Source organism: Hylobates moloch, unplaced genomic scaffold (assembly GCF_009828535.3).
Source record: "Hylobates moloch isolate HMO894 unplaced genomic scaffold, HMol_V3 SCAFFOLD_9, whole genome shotgun sequence".
NCBI lineage: Eukaryota > Metazoa > Chordata > Mammalia > Primates > Hylobatidae > Hylobates > Hylobates moloch.
The window spans coordinates 66614543-66638419 of NW_026652284.1; the positions used below are offsets into that span (position 1 = coordinate 66614543).

At 36.7% G+C, this 23877-nt stretch overlaps 1 protein-coding gene across 4 annotated transcripts in view; it reads left to right on the forward strand.

Annotated features, from left to right (window-relative positions):
- WWP1 (WW domain containing E3 ubiquitin protein ligase 1) overlaps positions 1–23877 on the forward strand; it is a 123668-nt gene that overhangs the window by 41916 nt on the left and 57875 nt on the right. For 3 of the 4 annotated variants that reach the window (XM_032759972.2, XM_032759974.2, XM_032759973.2), the window contains 3 exons: positions 12499–12636; positions 12729–12795; positions 16147–16331. In XM_032759972.2, the coding sequence (XP_032615863.1) occupies positions 12499–12636; positions 12729–12795; positions 16147–16331 (390 nt within the window). The remainder of the gene's footprint in view (positions 1–12498; positions 12637–12728; positions 12796–16146; positions 16332–23877) is intronic. The other variant, XM_032759975.2, reaches the window with a different exon arrangement.

Consider the following 23877-nt stretch of genomic DNA (forward strand, 5'->3'; position numbering starts at 1 on the left):
TAAAACTTTAACATACGAATTTGGTGGGGGGGCACAATTCAGCCCCAAACAAAAGGTAAATAAATTTATTTGAAGAATTAAATCTCATGATAGTATCATAATCCTTTTACAATAGAAGACATTTATGGGTATTAGTTTTAGTCATTCATTTTATAGACAAATGAGTAAAATAATTTAAAGTAATTAAAATTAGATTTTAATCTAAGTGAGTTGGTCAAGAGTATACACGTAATTTCTGGGTTGTGATTAAAACATAAGTTTTCTGATTCTTAGCTGCCTAATTTTGATTAGAAGTAATATAAAATTAATAAGGTTCAAGACAGCCTTGAAGCAATTTAAAAATACTTTTATAAATGATAGCATTCTTGGTTGCCTTTGATTCAGTCTCTTGGTTTAGCACTTGGACTCGGAGTTTTAGTTGGCTATCAGTTGAATGAGCTCTACTTAAATTTTGGGGTTATTGTATATTTACCTTTAAAAAGAAGTAAACAGGCTAGGGGTGGTGGCTCACACCTGTAATCCCGGTACTGTGGGAGGCTGAGGCAGGTGGATCACCTGAGCTCAGGAGTTTGATACCAGCCTGGGCAACATGGTAAAACCCCATCTCTACCAAAGATACAAAAAATTAGCCAGGCTCTATCAAAGATACAAAATATTAGCCAGGCATGTGCCTATAGTCCCAACTACTTGGGAGGCTGAGGTGGGAGGATCACTTGAGCCTGGGAGGTGGGGGTTGCAGTGAGCCAAGATTAAGATTACACCACTGCATTCAAGTCTGAGTGACAGAGTAAGACACTGTCTCAAAAAAAAAAAAAAAAAAAAAAGTAAACAACTGCTAAGAACAAAATAGGTAACCCAAGAAAAGCATGACATCCTAGTGATGAATAAAAATATTCAGTACTAAAAACATTTTTGTTCCTATCCTTAAACTCTGATTTGAGGGGCAAGGTTATTGATAGAGATATTATGTTTCTATGGTGTGCTCTATATAGAAAATATTTGATAATCAGCACCTTGAATAGAGTTGTGTATATTTGTGTATAAGGCTCCAGTGGAGGGATGTTCTGCAGTGTGTCCTTGTTCCTCATCTATTTGCAGAGGATAGATTTTTAAGGGATGAAGTGAAAGAGGAATCTCCTGAGAGGAAAGAAAGTAGGCTGAGTTTTTGGGTGTTGAAGCAGTGAAAGAAGAGAACAGCGAAAGACAATCTAGCTCTTCAGGAAGAACCCAGGATCTAGCATTCATGAAAACTTCTAGTATGATTTCCGGCAAGACATTTAAAAAAAAAAAAAGTTTATGGTGTGAATGAATGGCAGAAAGGATGAAAGTCCTTGAAGGCAGATTACAATATGGAGCAGGTGACTGTTACCTGAAGTATATGTGGGGGCTCTCAAGGGTACTTTTAAAGGATGAAAGGACATGGTTTGGTGATAGTGGGAAAGTTATTATAGGAATCTGAGGTAACATTTATAACAATTGTAGACCACAAACAAAATGGAATTAATGAGCAACTTGAAAGTAGACACTGTCTTATTCACTTGTGTTTTTTTCAGTGCTTCCCACAGTCCACAGCCAAAGATTTTTTAAAAATGTTAACAGAGAAACTCGCTTATTCAAGTAAAATCTTACCATGGAATCTTATTCTATATAAAAATTTTACTATATGTAAAACATAAAGCAGTATTGAACAACACAGCCATGCACATGCTCACATGTCCTTACTCTTGTTATCCACAGCAGTTCCTGAGTTAATTTCTGGTGGTACCCTGCTCCTGAAACCAGTTTGAAAATCACTTTTCTATAAGATCAAGTTCAACTCCTGGTTTCAGTGCCTTACCGAGTCTTAGTTCAGTTTGTCTAATTTCTTGCTTACATCTTCATAGCCTGACTGCTGTGTTCAGCTAGTCTTCTCATTATCTTCTGAGTATGCTTTGCTGGGTCTCCTATACTGAAAGCAGCCTATCGCTAATCATGTCCTTGGTATTTTCAATAATTATACATTTGTTTAGTGTGTTTTTATATTTCATTCTTTAACACAGATGGAATTATTATGGAGAGTGTGTAAAAATTATATCTAAGGTAGCTACTAAGAAGGCTGAAGCAAGAGGATCTCTTGAGGCCCAGAGTTCAAGGCTGTAGTGAACCATCATTGTGCCTGTGTACAGCTGCTGTACCCTAGCCTGAGTACACATTTTATCATTTTATGTTCCACTCATATAGCAGGCTGTTCTCTCCTTTCCTTTCCTCCTCGTTCTTCTTCTGTGTGTGTGTGTGTGGGGGGGGTGTCTTGACAATGATGCAGGCCCTGTGGTATACTCAATTGTTTTTGTCTAAGTGCTATTAGAATGTAACTTTTACTTAACTATCCTTACCTTTCAACATAAATGTACTTAAACTTGCCCAAAATTCTTTTTGGAATGGAGTGGAGGTATAATTAATAATTCCACAAATGAAAATATAAACTAACTGCAATGACTATAACTGAAGAAACTGAGTATCATTCAGTTATAGGGATTCAGTTTTGTCTGTAGATACTGTCTTACTGCATTTGTTCTGCTGTAACAAAATACCTGAGACTAGGTAATTTATAGAGAACATAAACACATTCATCACAGTTCTAGGATCTGGAAGTCCAAGATCAAGATGCCAGCAGGTTCGAGTTTGGAGAGGATCCAGTTCCTGTATCCAAGATGGCACCTTGTTGTTGCATCCTCTGAAAGGGATGGACGCTGTCCTCACATGGCAAAAGGGACAGAAAAGGGCACACCCACTCACTGAAGTCCTTTTATAAAGGCCCTAATTCCATCCATGAGGGCTGCGCCGTGATTTAATCCCTTCCTAAAGACCCTAATTTTTAATACTATCATAGTAGTGATTAAGTTTCAACATACGAATTTTGTGGGATGCCATCAGACTGAAGCAGAGGTGGTCCAACTTTTTCTTAACCTAAATTATTTTTATTGGTTGCCATATATATCTTAAATGACCCTTATTTTCACATTCTTCCATTAGCAGTGTCCTGTGTACTAGGCATTTATCTTTTATTGGAAAGATATTTATATTAGAACCACTTAAAGGATAAAATACCAAGAATCTTGTGAAAAAGGTAGAAGGGAGTGCCAAAATAGTCAGCCTGTGAATAATAACACGGATTCTACTTTGTATTACCACTTGTCTTGACCATAATCTTGATTTCTAATCTTTTAAAATATATTCTTTTGTAATCCCAGTGCCACTGAATTTTACTGACACATTCATATATGTACATTTATTTATTTTATTATTATTATTATTTTCCTTGAGACAGAGTCTCACTCTGTCACCCAGGCTGGAGTGCAGGAGTGCAGTCTCGGCTCACTACAGCCTTTGCCTTCTAGATTCAAGCAATTCTCCCACCTCAGCCTCCTGAGTAACTGGGATTACAGACATGTGCTACCGTGCACCACCACGTGCGGCTCATTTTTGTATTTTTTCGTAGAGATGGGGTTTCACCATGTTGGCCAGGCTGGTCTCGAACTCCTGACCTCAAGTGATCTGCCTGCCTCAGCCTCTGAAAGTGCTGGGATTATAGGCATGACCCACCACAGCCTAGCTGGTGTTTTATATTTTTATATAATTTTCTTCCATCTTCATAATGAAAAGTTAGCTTCATTTAAGCACCATTCAGTAAGGGCTGCTGTCCAGCAGAACTTCTGCAGTGATGGTTATGTTCTGTATCTCTGCTATCCAATATGGTAGCCTTTAGTCATGTATGGCAGTTGAGCATTTGAAATGTGGCTTGTAGAACTAAAGCGTTTAATTTTAAACTTGATTTTATTTTAATTAAATTTACGTTTAAATAGCCATATGTGACCACTGGCTACTGTATTGGTCAGTGCAGTATCAGACTCTTTTGTATTGCAAAATCAGAATTTATCTCTGCCTTTTTTTTTTTTTTTAAACAGCTTTCCTTTAATTCCTGCTTACTTTTATATTTCTCTTAGGTAGAGTTTTAATTTTATCACTAGATATCAGGTTGTCTTTTTTTTTCCCTTTTTTCTTTTTTGAATGTTGCCCAGGCCAGTGGCTGTTCACAGGTGCTCTCCTAGTGTATGGTAGCCTCCAACTCCTGGACTCAAGCGATCCTCCCGCCACAGTCTTCTGAGGCCACTACGCTTGGCTAGGTTGTCTTTTTTGTAAGGATCAATTCTGGAGGCTCCTTGAGTATTTTCTTCATTGTTCGTTTGAAATCTGTGTTTGTTTTCTCCTTCATTATGATTTGCTGCCATTTGTCTTTTGTGTTACCCCTGGCACACTTATTGATATAATCTAATCATATTGCCTTTTTTTCCCCCTAGGTATTTCACTGTGTCATCTGTTTGGTCTGTGTTCTGGTTTTGATTGATACTGTTAGTCATTTGTTTCTTTATTGCTTACAATGTTGCTTTGAAATTTTCATGTTTTCCATTGTATTTTTAGTTTTCACAAAATCATTTCTTTTATAATAGTTCTTTATTTAAACATCTTGGTAGATTATATTAGCCAATAATTCTTATTTGCCTAAGATTTTAAAAGTTTTTCATAGAACATAAGGATTTATTATTTTGACTTCTGCAGTCTTTTAAATCACACCTGAGTTGCTTTTTAATTTTATATTCCCATTTGCTAACAGCCAGTAAGCTTCTCTTTTCTTATTTATGACTTTTTGAAATAAAGATGACTTTGTTGTTTTGATATGTTTGGTTCAAAGCTTCCCATCTTCCAAGAAGTTGCATATTTTACCTCTGATATGCTTTGATAACTTGCTTAAAGTTAGAAACCCTTAAAATTAATTGTATTTTTTACTTTCTTAGATCTGGGACTTTTCTTCATTAAATAAACATTTATTGAGTTTTAGGAAGAAACATACAAAACATATAAAGAATATGTGGTTTCTGGCCACTCCCCCATTCTACCATAGTAGGAACCCAACAGTCTACCATATCAAAATAGATTTTGCGGTTGTTGAAGTCATTTGTTCCTTTTCAAATTTATGAGGCTAATTTCTTCCTTTGTTCAAGGCTCCCTATCATTTTCTCGTATATTTCATGGTTTTTCATCTGTCTTTTCTGATGTATTTGGGGTAATGGTGGGGGAGTGATTTATTTGAATAGGTATATTTTCTATTTTTGAAGTTTTTTATAATTTCTTCATCCTTGATGGTATGTATTATTACAGCCATTTATAACCTTAAATAAAACCCCAGACTTACCTAACATAAATTATTTATATTTTTTTCCCCAGAATCCAACTAATTGCAGCTTATTAGGGAGATTGTTCCACTTCTTCACATTTAAGCCCTAGTGAGCTTTCACTCCTTAACCTTCATCTGTTTTGTATAAGCCCAGTTGGTTTATTCCCAAAGCTTTTGCTCCTTTAGTCCTCTAATACATTGTCTGAGAATGTTTGTGGATTTAAGCTATCATTTGTGCCTCAGTTAACCTTCAGTTCTGTGTTCAGGTCACTTGAACAACATTCCAAACTATGGAAATTATTTATTTGGCTCTGCAGAGATGTGTGGTATTTTTAGCTTTCTTTCCTTTATGTCACCAGTGTGAGATACTGATATCTGAGGTATGTTTCACTCAGTCAGCCTCACTATTTCTTAAACTACATTGGAAAAAAAAAATCCCTCTATTGTTACAGATAAACAAAGCTGGGCACTGTTTAGAGTGGTCAGAACATACTTTAATCAGTAATATGTTTTTGCAATAAGGAAGAGATTCCAGCATGAACTGAACTCAACTTTGATTTGTATAGAGGTTACTGGGTCTTTTAAAACGAGAATGAAGGAGTGGGGGCGGGGGGTTCAATGGAGGCTCAGTAGAGTCAGGAAAATGAAAAATTACAAAAGCTTGGTCAGTGTAAATGCAATTAGACCCTTGTGTTTGGTAGCCGGCAAGTAACGAAGTCAGGATTTTGTCCTCCCACAGAGACAGGGAGACAAAAGCCCTGTCCTTCCCAATGATTGCATTTTAAAGGAATGTCTTTCAGGCCCTTGAGAAAGACACTCACATGTTATAGGAGACAGAGGAAGGATTTACCATTGTAAACCCTTTTTAGTAAATGCTCTGAGAAAGAGTAGTTGGGGGCCTATCATCAGGTGTTGGCTACAACAGACAGTAAATTCTTTTGGCAGCCTTAAGTTTTCTCAGGCAGGCGCTTTAAGGGGAGTTAGGGTTATCCCTAAGAGCCTTGAACTGTTAGGAACTATGGTGGTGCCTGCTCAAGTCTTTTAGTGTGTGTGTGATGGTGGTAGTGGTGCTAGGAGCTGTGGATGAAATCATTTGTGCTGAGTTTGCAGTTTTTCTAAGCCAAGATTGAGGCCTAGTCAAGAAGGTCCTGAGGACCCTGACTAGAGTTTGATTAAAGAGAGAATCTTTGTCACTATACCCATACGTGAAAACTATAGGAATAGTATAGCTAACATACACATTAGAGTATATTCAGAACTTCACTTTGTGTTTCAATTTTGAGGCTGAGAGAACCGCTTTAAATATTCCAGAGAGGAGTGAGATGGCTGCCATTCAAATACTGTTAATTAGACTGAGGTTTTTTATTTATTTTATTTTTTATGGTGTTAATAGAACCAAGAACTTAGTTTTTGTCAAGGAAAGCATTTTGAAATCCATTAAGTTCATTTCAAAGTAAATTATGTCCAAAATGATTTATAATGAATAATTCTCTCTTTATATTGAATGGTGGGGAAATACAGCAGAGAAATGTATCATTTGTGGTACTAGACAGAGCATAGTCAAATTTGATTTTATTTTATAATTTTCTTTAGCCTTATTAACTGAGTGAATTTGCTTATTTAGTTATTTGTTTAGTTTACTAAGACAAATTTTGTTTTATAAATTCACTTACTATCAACACAAACTCAGATATTTTGAAGTCAAAGCTTTGAATAAACAGTATTTTCACGTTCAATGATGTAAGTGCCTCTTTATTCTTTAGAAAATTTTTTTGTATTGAAATTACTGGGAGGTAAAAGGGAATGAGGGCATGAAAAGTTTTCAGGAAGTTCAGCTGCCATCCTGAAAAGTTCTACTAATTTATATACACAACGTAGCATATGACAGTGCCTATTTGTAAATATTTGCCACATTAATAGATAAAAAAGATGAGAAGTTTTATTATCAAAGCATTTATTTGATTATTAATAAGGTCAGATGTTTATTAGTTATTCATACTTCATCATTTATGATTGTCTCATGCTCTTTGTACTTTTTTTATTGGTTTGTTTAATTTTTTTCTCACTGATTCATAAGAGCTCTTATTTTTCTTCTCAGTTAATCATTAGCCTTTTTATTTTTTAATTTGTATTTTTTTTTTTTTGAGACAGGGTCTTACTCTGTCTCCCAGGCTGGAGTGCAGTGGCATGATCTTGGCTCACTGCAACCTCCACCTCCCTGGTTCAAGTGATTCTCCTTGCCCCAACCTCCCCTCAAGGCTCTTAGGGATAACCCTAGCTACTTAACTTTGTGAGTAGCTGGGACTGCAGGCATGCGCCACCATGCCTGGCTAATTTTTGTATTTTTAGTAGAGGCAGAGTTTCTCTGTGTTGGCTAGGCTGATCTTGAACTCCTGGCCTCAAGTGATCCACCCACCTCAGCCTCCCAAAGTGCTGGGATTACAGAGTTATTATAAATAAATAAGTAAATAAATTCTGAAATTTTTTGTTACATGGTAGGAAGTAGGAGCTTGACTTTGTGAGTTGTTGAACATTGACTCGTAGCATGATATAATGAAAAGACTTAGGAATTAGAAAACTTTGCTATTATTAAGACTGTCACTTACAAGCTATGTAAACTAATGTGTTCATTTTGTTTCTAAAAATTCTGATTTTCTCATACTTATGAGTATGTTGGCCAGCCTCTAAATGGCCTTTAAGCATTCATACCTTCTGGGTTCCAACACCCTTCTGTAGTCCCCTCCCACACTGTGTCAGAGATGATCTGTGTGACCAGTAGATTATGGCAGAAGTGATGGTGTACAAACTCTGAGACTTAGTCGTATAGGCATTTCAGGTTTTGCCTTGTTCTCTTGGAATACTCACCGTAGGAAATCAGCAACCATTGAGAAGACTCTCAGAAAGCCCTGTGGAGGGGCACTGAGGTCTCCTCTCAGCAGCCAGCACCCACCTGCCAGATGTGTACGTGCCCCTCTTGAGTTCTTGGCAATAATGAGTGATTATTGTTATTTTTAGCCAGTAAGTTTCAGAATAATTTGTTACTCAGCAATAGATAATACATTGTTTGAGCAGTTTTTAAAAACGGCTTCAGCTCTGAGCTAAATAGAAGTCTGTGAAACACATTTTCAACAAATCCATGATTTGTTGATTTATAGAACAGATTACCTAGTTATATACCTACCTCCTCAGAGACTCAAGTTGTTCTGTCTCAAATTGCTGTATTAACGCTAAGGAAGAATGTCTAGGAGGTACAAAAAAATCAGCTTCTGCCTAGAACAGGACTACCTTAATCACTTAGTTTAAATGTTTTTTAAGTACCTACCTTCTCTCAGATGCTGAGGATACATCACTGAATTAGTTGGACAAGATCTCTCTGCTCTGCTAGAGACTTCATTTCGTTTGGGGAGGTCAACCAAAAAACAAAAACATTCTTTTAGTGGTAAGTGCATTGAAGGAAATGAGCAAAGCAGTGGTAAGGAGGTCTCCTTTAGGCTAGTCAGGGTTTGTCCTGCTTCTTCCCCATCTGTAGTGCCTGGCACACCGTAGGCACTCAAATATTGAATGGATAAATACATCTGAGTTGGTTTGTTTATACTGTGACAGAATAATGTCTTTTTCCCTCTGACACACACATATACATACACATGTAGATGGGAATTATTTATGTGATTGTCCTTCCAGTTTTATGATCCAAATGTTATAACTCAATCTTCCAGTTTTATGATCCAAAATTTTATAACTCAATCTTCCATGTTCAGAATTGTGAAATAATATATGCTGTAAACACCCTCCCACTGCAGAATACCTAGGTCCTGGATTGAACAAATCTTTGTGGCATTGATGATTTTGCAAAAGGTAGAGGGGCTGTTCTTCTTAAAGCTAGGAGATGAGGGGGTTGGGGTAAAGAAAACCTCATGAACCAGAATTAGAATAGTCTGCCATACCAATAGCAGATTTAATGATGCTGAGCTTTTGGCTAATAGCCAGAGAAGGGAGCTGAGCTTGAACTCCTGTAGTCTACACTCTTGGGCGTACCATCAAACCACTGTAAAATTAGGACGTATCATCAAACCACTGGTAAAAATTAGCTTAAAATTAGTTTAAGCTAACGTCAGAGAATAAACATAAGGGAACAAGCCACCATAAGCAGAGGTTTTCCATAAAGAGACAGATTGTAAACATTTGAGCATAAAGGCCGCATATGGTTTCTGTTACACCAATTAACTCGCCATTGTAACATGAAAGCAGCCATAGAAAATATGTAAATGAATGAGCATGACTGTGTTCAAATAAAACTTTATTTATGAAAAATAGGTAATGGACCAGATTTTTGAGGAGATATTTTAAGAGAAAATAGCTGCAAGTTTTTGAACACTAATGAAGAACATGAGTCCACAGACTCATACTGTCCCAAACAAGAGAGCAAAGAGAAAGTCATGCCTGGTGACCAGGTCACTAGGTGACTAGGTCAGGGTTAAACCCTGACCAGCCTAAAGGAGACCTCCTTACCACTGCTTTGCTCATTTCCTTCAATGCACTTACCACTAAAAGAATGTTTTTGTTTTTTAGTCAACCTCCCCATATCATAGTGAAATGCGTAATACCAAAGACAAATAAATTTAAAAAGCAGCTGTAGAGAAAAACAGTATTTGCAAAAATTTATGAATTAGAATTGCAGAATTCGTAATAGGAGAAGATAGTGGAAAAATATCTTCAAAGAGTTGAGATCATTACCAATATAAAATTATATGCCCAACAAGTCTGTCTTTGAGGATGAGAATGCAGACATTTACAGATAAACAAAAATGAAAGAATTTACCAAGAAACACACACTAAAGAGATTTTAAAAGGCTCTTCTTTAGGAATCTATTCAAACAGCTATATATTTTAGGGAGAAGCCAAATCACCAAATTCCAGACACTTGAAATCATGGGAGATGACAAGAATGAAATTGAATGTCAGTCAATGTAGTTTTCTTCAGATATTGATTATTAGAGAAAGCTGAAATTCGTGCTTTTGTAGTTTTCTTTCTTTTTTTAAATGGAGTCTTGCTCTGTCACTCAGTCTGGAGTGCAGTGGCGCAATCTCAGCTCACTGCAACCTCTGCCTCCCGGATTCAAGCAATTCTCCTGCCTCAGCCTCTTAAGTAGCTGGGACTATAGGCACCTGCCACCACGCCCAGCTAATTTTTTTGTAATTTTAGTAGAGACGGGGTTTCACCATGTTGGCCAGGATGGTCTTGATCTCCAGACCTTGTGATCCACCCGCCTCGGCCTCCCAAAGTGCTGGGATTACAGGCGTGAGCCACTGTGCCTGGCTGCTTTTGTAGTTTTTTTGTGTGTGTGCTTTCGTATTTCCTTTAGTTTCTCTAGTTGTTTAATTGTGTGTGTGTGTGTGATTTTTTTTTTTTTTTTTTTATGTGAAGTAGAAATGAGGTCTGTGGTGCTACAAATGGTTGGGATATTCTATAAGGTCTTCTTTTATTACATGGTTTAAACATTTTTTTTTTTTGCAAAGAATTTCTTTTTCTTTCCTTCTTTCTTTTTTGAGACAGGGTCTCACTCTATTACTCCCACTAGAGTACAGTAGTGCAATCATCACTTGCTGCAGCCTCGAACTCCTGGGCTTACAGGATCCTCTCATCTCAGCCTCCTGAGTAGCTGGGAATATAGGCACATGCCACTGCACCTGGCTAATTTTTTTTTTTTTTTTTTAAATAGAGACAGGGTCTTGCTATGTTGGCCAGATTGGTCTTGAACTCCTGGGCTCAAGTGATCCGCCTACTTCACCTCCCAAAATGCTGGGATTAGAGGCGTGAGCCACCGTGCCTGGCCTTAATTTTTAAATTTTTTATAGAGACTAGATCTCACCGTGTTGCTGGTCTCAAACTCCTAGGCTCAAGTGATCCTCCTGTGTCGGCCTCCCAAAGTGCTGGGGTTACAGGTGTGAGCCACCAGGCCTGGCCACAGAGAAATTTCTCTCCAGTGATTAGTAGTTCTGGATTTTTGTCTTGTCTTTTCTGTACATAGTTAACTTGTGAACATATTTATGCTGGACATTTGGTAAATGGAGAACCTCCCCTCCCTGCCCAAATTTGTTAAATATAGGAAAGATCAAAGTTAAGGACTTCATCAAAAACGTGAAATGTTCTATGATTGCAAAAACTGCAGAAAGCCACTGAAAATCAGATGGAAGTATTTGGCCTCAGTTTGAATAATAAAGTGATAACTGATAACTTTCTCTTTTAGTTTTTATTTTAAATTATAATTTGACAAATTGTAGTTGTATATATTTATGGGGTACAGAGTGATGTTATGATCAATTAATACAATGTGGAATAATTAAACCAAACTATTAACATATCTATCACCTCAAATACTTATTTTTTTTTGTAATGAGAACATTTGGAATTTACTCTTAGCAATTTTGAAATGTACAACACATTATTTCCTATGTACATCACATTGTGCAATATCTCAAAGAAACAAAAATTCCTTCTAACTGAAGCTGTGTATCCTTTTACCTTCATCTCTCCATTTCTCTAAGCCCTCACTAATAACTATTAGTATATAGTCTAATATATAGAAGTCTAATATATTGTTTAATACATAGTCTAAATATATAGTCTAACATAGAAGTTGAAGCAAAATGACCTTGAGTTTAAATAAGAACTAGATGTTCTAATAATGGGAAGGAAATATTTGGCCTTATATAAAAATGATGATAAACGATTATCACCATATGTAGCATTTATCAAGCACTTAAACTGTGCGTCAGAAGTGGTGCTAGTGCTGTCTGTATGGTTTTGCATTTGGTCATCAACACTGTACCTTTAGTTTGAAGTCCATCGTCTCCATTTTGTAGTTAAGAGACCAAGGCTTAAAGATATTTGAATAAGTTACTCAATACACAGCTAGTAAGTAGCAGAACTGGAATTTGAAACCAAACTTAATCTGACTCTTGTGCAGAAATTTTGCCTCAACCACAAGAGTCATCTGTGGTACCTTGAGCTGAAAAGCAAGTTTAGACAATTGCTACACTTATTATTTAAATGTATTTATATGTTCTCCAAAATTTATAATATGCACAGAAGCAATTAAAGGTGATATTGAAAGGGTGGGATTGATGGGGAAAGAGGAATTACTTAACTAGTTGTCAAAGGCATGCAAAGAATTCCTTCCAAATGTCAAGTACTGAATTAGAGTGATTCTTGAAATGTAGTTTTGATTTCTGAAGCATTTTTATATGTGGCAAAAGCTTTTACATTAGAATATTCTTCTTTCTAGTGGAAAGAGTGAAAGAACAATTAAAACTTTCCTTGGAAAACAAGAATGGCATAGCACAAACTGGTGAATTGACAGTTGTGCTTGATGGATTGGTGATTGAGCAAGAAAATATAACAAACTGCAGCTCATCTCCAACCAGTAAGCTAACTTTATATGTTTGTAAAATTTAAAGGAAAAAGAATGAGCAAGAAGTATATAAAAACCTAGTTTCTTTCTTTCTTGTTGTTCAGTAGAAATACAGCAAAATGGTGATGCCTTACATGAAAATGGAGAGCCTTCAACAAGGACAACTGCCAGGTAGAATATTTTATTTGAATATGGGTGGCGACATGATGTGGAACATATTTCGTGAATAATAAGTTTTATATTTTACCTTTGTTTAGAATTTGCCACACAATTTAGAAGCTTATGTCTAAACATGTTGTTTGGTTAATTCTTGGAAAAATAGCTTTTTAAAAAATTACAGCTTTATTGAGATAGCATACATATATCATGAAATTCACTTTTTAAAAGTATACATTTTAGTAGTTTTTAATATATTAGCAGAGTTGTGTTACCTTCTCTACTGTCTGATTTCAGAACATTCTACCTTGAAGAGAAACCATGTATACATGAGTAGTCACTCTCCATTTTTCCCTGCACCCATGAATCTACTTTTTCTGTGTCTGTGGATTGTCTATTCTGGCCATTTTATATAAATGGATTGATACAATATGTGACCTTTTGTGACTGACTTCTTTTTCTTAGCATATTTCAAGGTTCATTTATGTTGTAGCATATATAGTGCTTTATTTCTTTTTATTGAAAATGGCTTTTTAAAATCTGTATTTAGACATATTTTATGAGTACAGTCAGATACTATGGATAAATAGGTATCATACCGCTCTCTGGATTGGCATTATCCTGTAAATCATGAGAAGATAAACGCTTCACAGGTTGTGGCCTTCCCTCAGACATCATTCTACCATTTCAGAAACTCCCTGGCATTCATAGTTCATGACAATTAATAGAGGTTTTTTGTTTGAATTTATTTTATTCCAATTTAAATTGGAATAAAAATATATAATAGATCAAATAAAGTGGAATTAACACCTGAAAATATAAAAATATATTGTTGTAAAATGGACTGATTACCTTTGAAAAAGCATGCTGGTATATGACAAAGTGTGACCTTTATTAATCTATAGTTATTAGTATCATTTCTTCTAACTTGCCATTAAGTGATTCTCGTTAGACCACTTGAACAGATAAGTATGCCTTCTGAATGTATATTTGGCTTAAGTACATATATTTAATATCCATATAATTTAAAAAAATTTAGATGGGTAGAGGAGCTTGGATTACTACCAAATGTTGTCGATTGCATAGTAAGACACTTTGAATTAAAGATTAGTTCTATAGTACCAGGAGAAATTCAGATGGGTTCTTTTACCTAGACTTCTGAATCACTGATTCTTGCTAGTTGGCTGGGGAGGGGTATACAAATCACAGTCATTTCAGTCTTTACCTGCCCAAACTTCCTAAACACATCTTGTTCCAAATATATAGGCGACAAGGGAAAGGAGAGTGGGATTCATTAATGTTCATTTAACAGATACTTACTGAATGCCTGTTTGATGCTAGACATTAGTCCAAGTATTAAGAATACCAGCCCTGATCCCATGAAATTTACATTCTGATGGGATGAAGGTAGATAGTAGACTGGGCGTGGTGGCTCATTCCTGTAATTCCAGTACTTTGGGAGGCCGAGGTGGGTGGATCATGAGGTCAGGGGTTCGAGACCAGCCTGGCCAACATGGTGAAACCCCGTCTCTACTAAAAATACAAAAAAAATGAGCCAGGCATGGTGGTGCGCACCTGTAATCCCAGCTACTCAGGAGTCTGAAGCAGGAGAATTGCTTGAACCCGGGAGGCAGAGGTTACAGTGAGCTGAGATCGCACCATTGCACTCCAGCTCTGGGCTACAGAGCAAGACTTCGTCTCGGGGGAAAAAAATAAATAAATAAAGATAGTAAACAACAGAAGACATAAATATGCTAATTAGACATAGCGATAAGCACTATGAAGTCATTTAAACAGGACAAGATGACAGGAATGGAAGGGAGCCTATTTTTAAAAGAGATGCCAAGGAATCATCTCTGAGGAAGTATGATTTGAGCTAAGATTAATAAGCCGCAAATGAACCATCTGTGCAGAGTTCTGAGGGAAGGATGTTCCAGGCAGAGGAAATAGCAACTTCAGAGACCCCAAGTTTGTTTACAGTTATGTTCTAGAAATTCTTCTAACTCTAGAGAATAATATTTAACCTTTTCTGATAATTTCATAGTTATTATAATTTTACCACCTGGCATATAATAATTTGTAATAAACATTTGAAGACTGTTCAGTAGGTTTTTGATATTCAGTAAAATCAATATCTGCTGCAAAGTGAGCAAGGATGAGCTTGGAGAGAAATAGAAGATGGGATAAAGGCGTGGCTGATTTTCAAAAGATTTGTTGGCTAACCGGGAGAGTGACATGATGATCTGGTTTATATTTTTAAAGCAATGCCCAGGCTGCTCTGTGGAGAGCAGATATGGGATGACCTGTGTATTTGGAAAAGGTCTCCTGGTCACTTACATGATAATTTCCAACTGCTTTAAAATTTTTTTGTTGTTTTTTTTTTTAAACACTGTGTCTCACCAAATCGCCCAGCTCCTTCCACTGCCAATAAGACTTAAAATGTTTGATTTTGTTGTTAGAGTTATTTATTTGCTGATGTATATACTATACATTTTTATAGTTCTGGGGTATAATATTTAGCTTTTTTTGATCATCCTGTAGTCATAATTTTAGTGCCTAGTATATGCTAATTTGTAACCAATATTTGAAGACTGTTTTTCACTTATTATTCAAGATTTAATAAAGTTATAATATTAGTTTCAGGCCAGGTACAATGGTTCACACCTATAATCCCAGCACTTTGGGGGTCAAGATGGGAGGATCGCTTGAGGCCAGGAATTCGAGACCAGCCTGGGCAACAAAGGGAGATCCAGTCTCTACAAAAATTTAAAAAATTAGCTGGGCACTGTGTTGGACGTCTGTGATCCTAGCTGATCAAGAGGCTGAGGCAGGAGGATTGCTTGAGCCTAAGAGGTTGAGGCTGCAGAGAGCCACTGCACTCCAGGCTTGGTGACAGAGTGAGATCCTGTCTCTAAAAAAAAAAAAAAAGTTTACAGTAGTTTGTACTTGATTTTTATTTTTATGATTCATATAATTTCATGAACTTTTTGAAACTACTTTCAGAGCTTTTAAAATAGATTAATATTAGGCTTAAATATTTTAAAAGTACAATTTGGATATTATTGTGGGAGACTGTATTTATTTTGACTTAGTATGTTTGTATATCTCAGTATTTTTTTATCTGCAGAATGAATACACTTAGAACTGAAAAGTAATTAAAACTTTGATATAAAACATATCTTTGTTCTTTACTCTATTTACCTATCATTTTACTTGAAACGTAAGAGCTCAATTGTTTGGAAATAGAATCTAAAAAATTTAAAAAAAAGAAACTTAAGAGAACTTAGTAAATAATTCCTATGAAAATTCTCATGAAATGTTATTGAATTATACTTAAATGATTGAAATAAGGCATTTTTTTTCAAGGTTGACTGTTGAAGGCACGAATGGAATAGATAATCATGTACCTACAAGCACTCTAGTCCAAAACTCATGCTGCTCGTATGTAGTTAATGGAGACAACACACCTTCATCTCCGTCTCAGGTTGCTGCCAGACCCAAAAATACACCAGCTCCAAAACCACTCGCATCTGAGCCTGCCGATGACACTGGTAAGCAAGGCTATTTATGACACCTTGTTTAAAGGAAAAGTAAATGAAGTTTATGTATCCATCCATGCCTACACTTCCCTTTTTGTGCAGTCTTTTTTTTTTTGAGATGGAGTCTCGCTCTGTCGCCCAGGCTGGAGTGCAGTGGTGCGATCTCGGCTCACTGCAACCTCTGCCTCTCGGGTTCAAGCGATTCCCCTGCCTCAGCCTCCCAAGTAGCTGGGATTACAGGCACCCACCACCACACCCAGCTAAAAAGTTTTTATATTTTTAATAGAGACAGAGTTTCACTTTTTTGGCAACTGGCTGGTCTCGAACTCCTGACCTCAAGTGATCTGCCCACCTCAGCCTCCCTAAAGTGTTGGGATTACAGGCATGAGCCACTGCACCCAGCCTGTGCAGTCTTTCTTAATCTTCTAGTCTATGATAGGAATTTAAAAATTACAATGCCTGAAATTTTTCCTGTTAATTTGTAACTTTCTGGATTATTTAGGAAGATATTTCAAAAATATTTTAGAGGTCAGAACTTTTACTAAGCAAGTGCTTATATGAGAGCTAGATTCTTAAGCTTTACGCCACAAAAAATACTATATAATTCATGATATAAAATATATTTCTGAAAGAACTTTAGTTAATTCATTGATTTCTAAGTAAAAATGAGTAATGAATGGTTCTTTTATCCCATCTTTCAGTATACAAATTTATTATTCTTGGCATCTAACTTGGTGGAAAAATGTACTGGGAGTTGAATAGCTCTCAGAAAGTTTATTTTCCAAAAGTAAGCATTACAGTATTATAGAAGGAATGCCTAAGGAAGATGTCCTCTATAATCCTTAGTGGACTCATTTATAAGATTCATAAATTGTTTTGTTTAGTCATTGTATATTAACTCTTTCGGGTGAGTCTCCTGAAACTTAAACATCTTAGGACGTGCTTAAGGTTATTAGCACACATGTTGGGAATTAAGTTGAAATCCTGGTCTTTTTATTCAAGAGCCTATGTTCCTCCCTGTGTTTGTCTATTTATGGAAGTATTCAGAAGTAGAAACATGGAAAGAAGCAATTCAGTAATTACATTAAAATAGATGGATCTTTTTGATAATGAGTCTTTTATTTTTTGAGACAGAGTCTCACTCTGTTGCCCAGGCTAGAGAGCAGTGGCAGGATTTCCGCTTACTGCAACTTCTGCCTCCTGGGTTCAAGAGATTCTTGTGCCTCAGCCTCCTGAGTAGCTGGGATTACAGGTGTGTGCCACCATGCCCCCCAACGTTTGTACTTTTAGTAGAGATGGGGTTTCACCATGTTGGCCAGGCTGGTCTCAAACTCCTGACTTCAAGTGATCCACCTACCTCAGCCTCCCAGAGTGCTGGGATTACAGGTGTGAGCCACCGTGCCTGGCCAGTAATAAGTCTTAATTGTGTATTTTTACCCAAGATTGGTGTTGGGGGGATGTTTACCAAGAGCTGTCTGAGAGTTTTTGTAAACATTGAGAACTGACACATGAATGATATTTTCAAAATTTAATTTCTTTAATAATGCTCCCCTTAAAAAAAAAAAAAAAAGAAGTAGACTAAAATATGGTTTCCCAAGTACTCACAGTAGGTAGAATTTTTTAGTCTTAATTTAAGGTGGCTAGAAAACAAAGAGAAGAATAGATAACAATTATGGTGAAATTAATGAGCAAAGTTCATATATTTTCTGATTTTCACCTACTTTCTAGTAAGAATATTTGTCTCTGAGATTTCTATTGGCAAAGCAGAAAAGGAAATATTGTCTTGGATTATTCAGATTATTTCTAAATTAAGAACAGCCTAGTTAAAACTGCTACTATTTCTAATACAGGTGGAGTATCTCTAATCTGAAAAATCTCAAATCTGAGATGCTCCAGAATCTGAAACTGTTCGAGCATTGACATGATGCTGAAAGGAAATGCTCACTGGAGCATTTCAGATTTTGAATTTTTGGATTAGGGATGCTAAACTAGCAAGTAAAATGCACATATTCCAAAATCTAAACAAATATCTAAAATCTGAAACATTTCCGGTTCCAGGCATTTTAGATAAGGGATATTCAACTTGAATATGGATTTGGAGATTTTGCTCTTAGTCCTAAAATATTCAGCTGATTGAATACATTGGTGAAAGTATCCATTGACCACTAATTAGTTGTATGTTTTGGCATTTGGGTGTATTCAGATGTTGATATAAAAAGGAGAAGAAATTGAGGCTTTCCTCATCATAGAATCTTATTTATACCTCTACAGCTTGTCTGATACTTTATAGATTCTTTCCATTGGTAATAAGTTCAGTTCTCACATTTCTTTCTTATTTATCCTTGCCTAAAATTTTAAGGTAAAAATAAAATGGATGTGAGGAACATGAAGGTTCCATCATAAATAATTCTGATGACATTCATAGTAACTGTAAGGAAATCTATGACAATCAGAAAAATAGTGATAATAGCTCATATTTGTGCCCTGCATGTTCTAAATAGTATATGTCCGTTAACTGATTTATCTCTCTCACAATAACTCTTTGAAATAGGTAGTAGTATTTTTCCTTTTCTCTGATGAAGGAACTGAGGCACTGAGAGGGCACAGCTAGGAAGTAGAAGAACTGTAGTTGACATTCCGCTATCTGGCTATTGATTCTGTGCACTTTGCCTTCTTCCTGTTCGTTTTGATGTGTGTGGTTTTTATAGGATCTCAAAGCTATACTGTTCATCTTTTATACTGCTAGGCTTCACACAGCATTCCCCTAGCCTTTTCACCATCTCTGGTTATTGCCAGTGACATCTGACAAAACAATCCAACTGTCATCATTCTATTGGCCGGTTTACAGAGGCTTCCAGAACCTGCTCTGTTGGTAGCAGCCATTTAACTGATGTCTTTTTGTATGATTGCTCATCACTTAATAGAGGATGAATTCAGGTATCTTTTCAAGGAGTGGGTAATCCCTGTCCTTTTAAGATGTTGGTGTAAGATGGCATTACTTTTTCTAATTAAGGATTTCAAAAATTAGCTTTTATTTTTGGAGATGGGATAGGGGTGTGCATATTCTATGTATAACACAATTAAATGTTTTTAATCTCTTAATCTGCAGTTCCACAATCTTGAAATCTCTGAAACCAAAAGGATTTTTTTTTTTTTTTGGTAAAGTCATTTGATGGCAAAATGACTAGAACTGTTGGAAGGCTATTTATGGTTTTTATTTATCATGGCTACTATGCATATCTCTACATTTTGATGCAGAAATATTAATGTATTTAATCACGATGTGTGGCCCCTAAACCCCCTCCAGGCATAGTTTAATATACAATATATGTGCCATTACCTTTGTTGTTTGTTTGTTTTTTTGAGACAGGGTCTTGCCCTGACTTCCAGGCTGGAATGCAGTAGCACCATCATGGCTCACTGTAGCTCTGACCTCCTGGGCTCAAGCAATCCTCCTGCCTCAGCCCCCTGAATAGTTGGGACTACAGGCATGTGCCACCATGCCTGGCTAATATTAAGATTTTTTGTAAAGATGAGGTTTTGTCATATTGCCCAAGCTGGTCTCAATCTCCTGGCCCCAAGCAATCATCCCACCTCAGCTTCCCAAATTGTTGGGATTACAGGGGTGAGCTACCGTGTTGTCCAGTGCTACCTTTCTGAATTCCGAAAAGTTATGAATTCTGGAACACACCTGGCACTTTGAAGTTTCAGATTAGGGATTGGGGGTCAATACTAAGGGGTTTAAAACAAACGATATATTTCTGTCAAAGACAGTATTATATATGAGGGCTTCCACCTCCCCCACCTCCTGTTCTTTTGAAGCTTGAGTAAGGGGATCCATTTGATGGTTTAGTTGCTACGAAGGTTGGCAGGTATTCCCGGTTAAAATGGGAGGCAGTCATGATGTAGTAAAAAGGTTAGACTTAGCCTCCGACAGGAGGTAACGTGGTGTCTCAGCTCAACCACTTACCATGTTAACATCCTCAAAATTTATGAAAAGAGGATAATATGCGACTACCTTATAGGACAGTTTTGGAGGTTGAATGAGATAATCTAAAACATTTATAATAGTCCTTGGAGAGTGGTATTTAAGAAAAATATATTCTTTTCCACTTTGTTCCTGTGGTTGTAACTCCTAGTGTAAAATAACTTTTTCTAATATATAGTTATTATTTTATTAATAAAGTAGATCAGAGCTCAGTATGATGAGTTTCAGACAGAACTAAATGATATCACAAGTTTATTATATTTTTTTCATAGCTCTTTATTCTGAAGTAATTATACAGAAAGTTGCAAAGAAATGTATGGGAAGGTCCCATGCACCCTTCACCAGCCTCCTCCAGTGTTAACATCTTGTATAACTATTTTGTATCAAAGTCAGGAAATTGACATGAATGCAACCCATAGAGCTTGTTCACATTTCACCATTTCTACCTGCGTGTGTGTGTGTGTGTGTGTGTGTGTGTGTTTCTGTACAGTTTTGTCACACATATGGCTTCATGTACCACCAGTTCAATCCAGATACAGAACTGTAGCATCACCAGAAGACTCCCTCATGATGTACCCTCTTTAAAGCCACATCCACTCTCAAGTGTGAACTGAATATTAAAGAAACTTGCTGTGTATATGCAAGCAGTTATTTCTCATGTCATGGTTTTAAAATGGAGTAAAAATGGTATTCACTTTAGTATTTCTACTTTTTTCTTCTTTATTTGAATGTACTTTTAGAGTGACGACAAATACATGGTGCTTTGAGATGGATATACCATAAAGTTCATGTGAAACTTAACCTCTCAAAGATTAAACATGAAGTTAGGAAGCTATGTCTTGTAACCCAGAAGTCATAATGGCTGAAAGTAAGGCTTGGGATACGTTCATTAAGAAACCAAGTCAGTGGGTGTGGTCTTATGTCTTGTGGAGGAGATGAGATGGTTTGCATAAGCTTCTGCTATCATAACTATTACATAAGATTTTAATTTTTTGCCCTGTGTTTCTGCATGAGCAGGGAGCCTACCACCCTGTCCTTCCTCTTTCCTTTTCCTTTCCTTCTTTTTTCGGTTTTATCTGTTCAGTCTTTCTTATATCCATTTGTCAACAGATGTTTATTTTGCAACTACCATAGGCTGCACACTGCCACGTGGATGGGCACATAGGTATCAGCGTTTCTCAATTTCAGCACTATTGACATAGTGGCCCAGGTAATTCTTTGTTGTAGGGGGCTGTCCTGTGCATTATATTAATAGAATGTTTAGTAGTATTCCTGATCTGTATCCACTAGGTGCCAGTAACTTCTTACCTTCTCCTAGTTGTGATGACCACATGCATTTATAGATATTACTAAATGTCTTTGGAGGTGGGGAGAGCAGAATCTTCCCTAGTGAAGAACCATTGATATATATGAACAGTAATCTCTCCAATCAAATATTATTGTGGCATCTTAATGCAGTTCTGAGCAGTATTGAAGAACCAACATTTGTTGAATTATTGAATAGAAATAATTTGTTTCTAAGAGTTTTTTAAATTAATAGACTTTATATTTTAGAACAGTTTCAGATTTACAGAAAAATTGGGGAGATTGTAGAGAGTTCTCATATGTCCTCCCACCCCACTCAGTTTTTGTATTACTAACATTTTGCATTATTGTGATATGGTTGTTACAATTAATGAACCATTATTAATACATTGTTATTAATTAAAGTCCATAGTTTACATTACCTTACATTAACGTTCCTTCTTTGTATTGTACTGGTTCTGTGGGTTTGAGAAATGCATATTGTCATGTACACACCATTACAGTATCATACAGAATAGTTTTACTACCCTAAAATTTATTTCATTTGTTTATCCCTCAAACCCTTTGCAACCACTCTTTTTAAATACTGGCTCTATAGTTTTGTCCTTTCCAGGATGTTACATAGTTGGAGTCCTACAGTGTATGTAGCCTTTTCAGATTGGCTTCTTTCACTTAGCAAGGTGCATTTAAGGTTTCTCCATGTTTTTTGTGGCTTGACTTCTCATTTCTTTTTATCACTAAATATTCACTTATTATAAAGGCTCCTTGGTTACTTCAGTTTTTGACAATTGTGAAAAACATTGCTATATACATTTGTGTGCAGGCTCTGACGTGAATATAAGTCTTCAATTCAGTTGTATTGAGGAGTGAGACTGGTGAGTTGTGTTTTTAAAGTATATTTACTTTTGTAACAAACGGCCAAACTGTCTTCCAAAGTGGCTGTACTCCTGCATTCCCACTGCAGTGAATGAGAATTCCTAGTGCTTTGCATCTCACCAACATTTGCATTTCAAGGAGAGTTGTTTATTGTTTATTATTATTTTAACAATATTGAATCTTCCCATTGAGAGATATTTTATGTCTGTATTCATTCTTTTTAGTAATGTTTTTTAAAGTGTTTTCTTCACGCCAGTTGTGCAGTGGCTCACGCCTGTAATCCCAACATTTTGGGAGGCCCAGGCTGGGGAATCACTTGAGGTCAGGAGTTCGAGACCAGCCTGGCCAACATAATGAAACCCTAAAAATGCAAAAAAATTTAGCCAGGTGTGGTGGCGCACGCCAATAATCCCTGCTACTTGGGAGGCTGGGGCAGGAGAATCGCTTGAACCTGGGGTGCTGAGGTTGCAGTGAGCTGAGATCGCACTACTGCACTCCAACCTGGGTGACAGAGCAAGACTGTCTCAAAAAAAAAAAAAAAAAAATTTTTTTTCTTTGGATAGGTCTTGAATGTAATCTTGTTGTTGATCTTGTGTCTGTTCATTTTGGTGAAATGTTTTGGCTCCAATTAATTGGTTCTAATGGGGTTTTTAAAAAATTTTCTTGTGTGTTCTAAATAAATAATCTGTTTGTCATTTTCACTACAAATGAGTTTTACCATATTTCCAATGTTGTTACGACTTTTCTTAATGGATTGCCACATATAATCAATACCGAATTGGCATGGTAATTGTGATCTTCCTTGTTTTGTTGCTGATTTTAATTTATTCTTTGTCTTTTTCTTTCTTTTTTTTTTTTTTTTTTTTTCAGACGGAGTCTCGCTCTTTTGCCCAGGTTGGAGTACAGTGGCGTGATCCTGGCTCACTGCAACCTCTACCTCCCGGATTCAAGCGATACTTCTGCCTCAGCCTCCTCAGTAGCTGGGATTACAGGCGCACACCACCACACCCAGCTAATTTTCCTATTTTTTGGTAGAGACGGGGTTTCACCATGTTGGTCAGGCTGGTCTCAAACTCCTGACCTTGTGATCCACCCGCCTCAGCCTCCCAAAGTGCTAGGATTACAGGCGTGAGCCACTGTGCCCAGCCCTGATTTTAATTTATTCTTGATCTTAATAGAAGTTCTTTCAATAGGCTGGGCACAGTGGCTCATGCCTGTAATCCCAGCCCTTTGGGAGGCCAAGTTGGGTGGATCATTTGAGGTCAGGAGTTCAAGACTGGCCTGGCCAACAAGGTGAAACCCTGTCTCTACCAAAAAATAGGAAAATTAACCAGGCGTGGTGGTGGGCTCCTGTAATCCCAGCTACTGGGGGGCTGAGGAAGGAGAACC